This window comes from Salvelinus sp. IW2-2015, unplaced genomic scaffold (genome assembly GCF_002910315.2).
Source record: "Salvelinus sp. IW2-2015 unplaced genomic scaffold, ASM291031v2 Un_scaffold1287, whole genome shotgun sequence".
NCBI classification, from domain to species: domain Eukaryota; kingdom Metazoa; phylum Chordata; class Actinopteri; order Salmoniformes; family Salmonidae; genus Salvelinus; species Salvelinus sp. IW2-2015.
This window is the reverse complement of record NW_019942819.1, coordinates 1-7,469: the sequence shown is the minus strand read 5'-3', so window position 1 is coordinate 7,469 and position 7,469 is coordinate 1. Positions and strand designations below refer to the sequence as shown.

Sequence of the window (7,469 nt, the reverse complement as noted above, 5' to 3'; positions counted from 1 at the left end):
TAGACTACTGTCATCACTACTACTGCCTTGTATGTGGTTCAGCTGGGCAGTAGACTACTGTCATCACTACTCCTGCCTTGTATGTGTAGATTAAAAAAGTGATGCAAATATTTGGGATGTAGGTAACACTTTGTATTAAGGTTGGTCTTAACTAATATCAATATTGTATTAACATGTCGTTAGATAATGCTGTACTTTAACATTGATCATAATCTTAATTAAACACTGCTTTGTGTTTCCTCCAGGATACGGTCACACCGCTCCGCTCTCCGACGGGGGAAAAGCTTTTTGTATCGTCTACTCTGTGCTCGGTATCCCCTTCACCCTCCTCTTCCTCACCGCCGTGGTCCAACGCATCATGATCTTCAGCACCCGCCGGCCCGTCATGTATGTGTCCACCCGCTGGGGCCTGTCCAAACCTTTGGTAGCCATGGTCCACGCCACGCTCCTCGCCATCCTGGCTGCTTCCTGTTTCTTCCTCATCCCGGCGGCCATCTTCTCCTCCTTAGAGGAGAACTGGAACTTCCTGGAGAGTTTCTACTTCTGTTTTATATCTCTCAGTACCATCGGACTGGGAGATTACGTACCAGGAGAGTCCTTCAACCAGAGGTTCAGACAGTTCTATAAAGTGGGCATCACTGGTGAGTGTTCACATTTATTTGCTTGAATTGCTTTTAGCCCACAATAGGTGCTGAGTACATGAAAGATTGATGAATTATCTAGAACTGGGTTGATGAATTATCTAGAACTGGGTTGATGAATGTTCCAGAACTGGGGTGATGAATGATCCAGAACTGGGTTGATGAATGATCTAGAACTGGGGTGATGAATGGTCCAGAACTGGGGTGATGAATGACCCAGAACTGGGGTGATGAATGATCCAGAACTGGGGTGATGAATGATCCAGAACTGGGGTGATGAATGATCCAGAACTGATGTGATGAATGATCCAGAACTGGGTTGATGAATGATTTAGAACTGGGTTGATGAATGATCTAGAACTGGGTTGATGAATGATCTAGAACTGGGTTGATGAATGATTCCAGAACTGGGGTATGAATGATCCAGAATTTAAGTTGATGAATGATCCAAATTAACGTTGATGAATGATCCAGAAAAAACTGGGGTGATGAAATGATCCAGAACTGGGGTGATGAATTGAATCCAGAACTGGGTGGTGTGTCCAAATTAAAGTGAACTTAAAATACAACCAAATAGAGATAGAGATTACTCAAGCAACATCCAACACCTTGAGGGCTCAGTGCGATTGGACAACGGTTCAGTTTGTGAGGCTCTGGTATGCCTATTGGACAGGTCTCTCGTCTTGTAGGGCTCTAAGATGCATGACATGTTGTGTCTTGCAGGGTCTCTAGCTCTGGTATTGGACAGGTTCGTCTGAGGCTCTAGATGCTATTGGACAAGTTTGTCTTGAGGCTCTAGATGCTATTGGACAGGTTTAGTCTTGAGCTCTAGTGCTATTGGACAGGGTTGTCTTGAGGCTCTGCATTTGGACAGGTTCGGTACTTTGAGGCTCTTAGATGCTATTGGAAAACAGGTTTGTCTTGAGGATCTTCTAGATGCTTATTGGACAGGGTTTGTGCTTGAGGCTCTCGATTGCTATTGGACAGGTTTGGTCTTGGGCTCTAGATGCTATTTGGACAGGTTTGTCTTGAGGCTCTAGGATGCTTATTGAGACAGGTTTGTCTTGAGGCTTCTGCATTGGACAGGTTTCGTCTTAGGCCTCGGATGCTATTGTACCTCAGTGACTGTCTTGAGGCCTCATAGATGCCTAGATTTGGACAGTTGTCTTGAGAGGCTCTGGTAATGCATATTTGGATACAGGTGTTGTCTTGAGGCTCTTTAGATGCTATTTGGACAGGTTTTGTTTGAGGCTCTGCAGTTGGACAGGTGTTCGTCTTGTAGGCTCTAGATGCTATGTTTGGACAGTGTTGTGTTTCCTTGGAGGCTATAGATGCTATTGGACAGGTTGTCTTGAGGCCTAGATGCTATTGCGACAGGTTGGCTTGACTCTAGATGCTATTGACAGGCACAGGTTTAGTGTTGACGCGGAACTCTGCATTGGACAAACGCCAGCATTCTTGTCGTGTTGAGGTCCTGCGATGCATTGGACAGTTTGTACTTGAGGCTCTAGATGCTATTGGGACAGGTATTGTCTTGATCGCCTCGTGCATTGGACAGGTTCGTTGGTGGAGGCTCTAGATGCTATTGGACAGGTTGTCGTTGACGCTCTTAGAATATCTTACTCTGGGCTTATATATTTTTTAAAACATTTTTTTTTTGGACAGGTTCGTTCTTTGAGGGTCTAGAATGCTATTTGGACAGGTTTCACTTCTTGAGGCTCTAGTATGCTAGTTGGACAGGCTCTTGTCTTGTGAGGCTCTAGATGCATTGGACAGCGTTGTCTTTGAGGCTCTGCATTGGACAGGTTCGTTCTTGAGGGCTCTAGATGCTATTGGACAGGTTTGGTCTTGAGGCTCTAGATTGCTAATTGGACAGGTTTTCTTGAGCTCTACGACTGCTATTGGACAGGTTTGTCTGAGGCTTCTAGATGCTATTGGAAGGATTGTCTGAGGCTTGGATGCTATTGGACAGGTTTGTCTTTGAGGCTCTAGATCTTTGGACAGGTTTGCTGAGGCTTCTCAATTGGACAGGTTCGTCTTGAGGCTTCTAGATGCTATTGGACAGGTTTTTGTCTTTGAGGCTCTAGATGCATTGGACAGGTTTGTCTTGAGGGCTCTGCATTGGACAGGTTCGTTGTGAGGCTTCTGGATGCTATTGGACAGGTTTGGTCTGAGGCTCTAGATGCTATTGGACAGGTATGTCTTGATGCTCTGCATTGGACAGGTTCGTTGTGAGGCTCTAGGATAGCTTATTGGGACAGGTTTTGTCTTTGAGGCTCTGCGATGCTAATTGGACAGGTTTGTCTTGAGGCTCTAGATGCTATTGGACAGGTTTGTATTGAGGCTCTAGATGCATTGGACAGGTTTGTCCTTGGAGGCTCTAGATGCTATTGGACAGGTTTGTCTTGAGGTCTAGATGCGTATTGGACAGGTTTGTCTTAGATGCGTGCTGCATTGGACAGGTTGTGTCTTGAGGCTCTAGATGCTATTGGACAGGTTTGTTTGAGGCTCTGGCATTGGACAGGTTCGTTCTTGTGGCTCTGGATGCTAATTGCGAACAGGTTTTGCTCTTGAGGCTCATAGTGGCTATTGGACAGGTTTGTCTTGACGGCTCTGTAGAGGATGCTATTGGACAGGCTATGTCTTGAGGCTCGATAGATGCATGGACAGGTTTGTCTAGGCTCTGCATTGGACAGGTTCGCTTGAGGCTCTAGAGTTGCTATTTGGACAGTTTGTTCTGAGGCTCTAGATGCATGGACAGGTTTTGTCTTGAGGCTTCTAGAGATGCTATTTCGACAGGATTTAGTTGGGCTCTAGATGCCTATGACAGGTTTGGCTTGAAGAGAGCTCGAGATGCTATTTGGACAGTTTGTCTTTGATGCTTCTGCATTGTGACAGGTTCGTTTGTGAGGCTCTCTTAGATGCTATTTGCGACAGGTTTTGTCTTGAGGTCTGGATGCTATGGACAGGTTTGTCTTGAGGTCTTCTAGATGGCTATTTGGGGACAGGGTTTGTATTGGGGCTCTAAGATCGCTATTGGACAGGTTTGTCCTTGAGGCTCTGGATGCCTATGGACAGGTTTGTCATATGAGCTGCTAGATGCTATTTGGACAGGTTTTGTCTTGAGGTCTCGCATTGGGACAGGTTTACGTCCATTGAGGCTCTCAGATGACTATGTGGACAGGTTTTGTACTTTGAGGTCTCTAGGATGCCTCATTGGACAGGTTTGTTGTCTTGTAGGCTCTAGTGCTATTGGACAGGTATGTCTTGAGGCCAAGATGCTATTTGCGACAGGTTTGTCTTGGAGGCTCTGCATTGGGACAGCTTCGTTGTTGTGGAGGCTCTGGATTGGCTTATTGGACATGATATTGTCTTGAGGCTCTAGTTGCCTCAGTTCAGGACAGGTTTTGTGTTTTTTGTCTGGAGTTTTTGCTTTCTGGCCCCCAAAAACATTTGGGGGGAGAAAACAACCCCAGGAAGTTCGTTTATGTGAGGCGTCTTTATTGCTATTGGACAGGTTTGTCTTGAGGCTCTAGATGCTATTGGACAGGTTCGTCTTGAGGTCTAGATGCTATTGGGACAGGTTTGTCTTGAGGCTCTAGATGCTATTGACAGGTTGTCTTGAGGCTCTAGATGCTATTGGGACAGGTTTGTCTTGAGGCTCTGCATTGGACAGGTTCGTCTGAGGCCTCTAGGATGCTATTGGACAGGTTTGTGTTTGAGGCTCTTAGATGCTATTTGGATCAGGTTTTTCGTCTTGAGGCTCTAGAGCAGATCTTGGACAGGTTTGTCTTGAGGCTCTAGATGGCTATTGGAAGGTTTGTCTGAGGCTCTGGATGCTATTTGGACATGGTTTCGTCTTGACAGGACTATCTAGCAATGCTAGTTGTGACAGCGTTGTATATCTCTGCATTTGGACAGAGTGCTCTGGTTCTTGAGGGCTCTAGAATCTATTGGAACAGGTTTGGTCTCTGAGGCTCTAGATGCTATGGACAGGTTTGTCTTTGAGGCGTCTGCAGCTTGGACAGCACTTCTATTGTGAGGGCTCTCATGACATAAATGACAAGGTTTGCTCTGAGGCTCATAAGATGCTATTAGTGAACAGCGAGTTCTTCATTGATGAACTCTTTATCTGGACCCAGGTTCGTTGTTGAAGGACTCTAGATGGCTATTGGACAGGTATTGGTTCTTGGGCTCATGGATGCTATTGGATCTTGGATTTGTCGTGAGAGAGCTCTAGATGCTATTTGGACAGGTTTGCTTTGGCTCTAGATGCATTAATTTGACAGTGTTTGTCTTGAGGCTCTAGATGCTATTGGGACATTGTCTTGGATGGCTCGTTTCGGCCATTGGACAGGTGTGTCTTGCAGGCTCTAGAGCTATATGGACAGGTTGTCTATGGAGGCTCCTGCATTGGACAGGTATCGTCTGAGGCTTCTGGATGCTATTGGACAGGCATTTGTCCTTGAGGCTCTAGATGCTATTGGACAGGTCTTGCTGAGGGCTCTGTGGATGCTATTGGACAGGCTTGTCTTGAGGCTTAGATGTATTGGGACAGGTTTAGTCTTGAGGTGGCCTTCCTGATTGGACAGGTTCGTCTTGCAGGCGTCTAGATGCTATTGGACAGGTTGTCTTGAGGCTCTAGATGCTATTGGACAGGTTTGTCTTTGAGCTCTAGATGCTATTTGACAGGTTAGTCTTGAGGCTCTAATGCTATTGGACAGGTTTGTTACTTGAGGCTCTAGGTGGCTAAGTTGGCACAGGATTTCGTTCTTGATCTCTGCACTTGGACAGGTTCTCGATTGGTGAGGTCTAGATGCTATTGGACTAGGTTTTGTCTTTTGATGGCTTCTGGATTGCTATTGGACAGGTTTGGTCTTGAGCTTCTAGATGCTTGTGTAGGATCAAGGGTTTGTATTGAGGCTACTAGATTGACTATTTGGAACAGGTTTGTCTTGAGAGGCTCTGTATTGGGCAGGTGCGTTGTGAGCTCTTGGGATGTCTACTCTGGACAGGCCCCCCCCCCCACCCCCCCCCCCCCCCCTCACCCCCCCTCAGGTTGTCTTGAGGACTCTAGGATGCTATTTGCGACTAGGTTGCTCGCTCCTTTGAGGCTCAGATGCTATTGGACAGGTTGTCTTGAGGTTTCTAATGCTATGGAACAGGTTTGTTGTGAGGGCTCTATAGATGGTATTGGACTATGGTGTGCTCTTGAGGCCTCTAGATGCACTATTGGAGACAGGTGTTGTCTGAGGCTCTAAGATGCTATTGACAGGTTTGTCTTGGAGGCTCTAGATGCTTAGTGACAGGTTCTTGAGGTCTAGTAGCTATTGGACAGGATTTGGTTCTTGAGGGCTCTGCATTGTTGGACAGGTTTCGTTTGATGAAGCTCCTGGATGCTATTGGGACATGGTTCTTCGACTTGAGGCTCTTAGATGTATTGGACTAGGTGTGTCTTGAGGCTCTAGATGCTATTGACAGAGTTCGCTGTGAGGTGCTCTAGATGCTTAAGTCTGGACAGGTTTGTCATTGAGGCTTCTGGATGCACTGTATTGGGACAGGTTTGTCTGTGAGGCATCTCGTGTATAGCTATTTGGAACAGGTGTTCTTGAGGCTCTAGGATGCATATTGGAACAGGTTTGTCATTGAGGCTTCTGCATTGGACAGTGTATCGTTGTGTGGAGCTCCTGCGATATGCTATTGGTGACAGGTGTCTTTTGATGTGCTCTAAGGATGCTATTGGACAGGTTTGTCTTGCTAGGCTCTAGATGCTATTGGACAGGATGTGTCTTGAGGCTCTAGATGGCTATGGATCAGGTTTGTCTTGAGGCTCTTAAATGCTATTGCGACAGGTTTGTTGTGGATGCTCTAAGCTATATGGTACCGGGGTGTTTCGATTGAGGCTCGTGGATGTATGTGGACAGGTTTGAGTCTTTGATCTCTGAGATGCTATTTGCGACAAGGTAAATTAATCTTCTTGAGGTCTCTAGATGCTATTGGAACAGGTCTATGAGGCTCTTAGATAAATAATAATGTTTGTCTTGAGAGCTCCTAGATGCTATTGGACTAGGTGTGTCTGAGGCTCTAGATGCTATTGGACAGGTTTGTCTTGAGGCTCTAGTGCTATTGGGACAGTTTGTCTTGAGGCTCTAGATGCTATTGGACAGACTCATCTTTGCTCTATATAGCAAAAATTATCTAAAAGCCTTTTGCTGTGAAAGAGATACAACAGGCTCCTGGATAAGAAGGAGAGAATAATATCATATATAATATTAGGGGGTTCCTGGTATATTTTATTTGGATTGCCACGGTTCAAGCACTCTCTGGTAGTGTTTTTGAAGTTTGGCTGATCTCTGAGACAGGAGAATTATTCACATAATTCTTTCCTGAACATCCCCTCTTCCCTCATCAATACACAGAAAAAGCTGGCATCATTGATAGACCTCTAAATAATGTAGACCTGCTACTGCTATTCAGAGACTTTAGTTGACTAAATTCTAAAAATAAAAAATCTTCTAGTAATGATCATGATAATAATGAGCTCATCTATTATTTGGGAAACCTAACACCTTAATACCTTATCTTCCTATCTCTCATCTCCTCTATGCTGGGGCTCATCAGTGCCTGCCGCCTCCCCTAATTGTGGTGCTCAGATAGAAAAACGAACAATGTTTGTGAGGGTTATGATTTTCCATGCTATGAACTGAGTCAGCTGAGGGTTTCAATGAGCCTATGTATATTATTGAGTTGGAGAAGAGGAGGAGCTGCAGATAGGCCTATTCAGTATTTTATATCATTTACTATGCATGTGAGGATATGAACCATGGA

At 45.4% G+C, this 7,469-nt stretch overlaps 1 protein-coding gene across 1 annotated transcript in view; it reads left to right on the top strand.

The window, feature by feature from the left end:
* Nucleotides 1-1,399, top strand: part of LOC112070319 (potassium channel subfamily K member 1) — a 7,046-nt gene extending 5,647 nt beyond the window's left edge. The window contains exons 2-3 of the mRNA XM_024137736.2: nucleotides 246-641; nucleotides 1,365-1,399. Coding sequence (XP_023993504.2) covers nucleotides 246-641; nucleotides 1,365-1,399 — 431 coding nt within the window. The remainder of the gene's footprint in view (nucleotides 1-245; nucleotides 642-1,364) is intronic.
* Nucleotides 1,400-7,469: the final 6,070 nt, after the last annotated feature.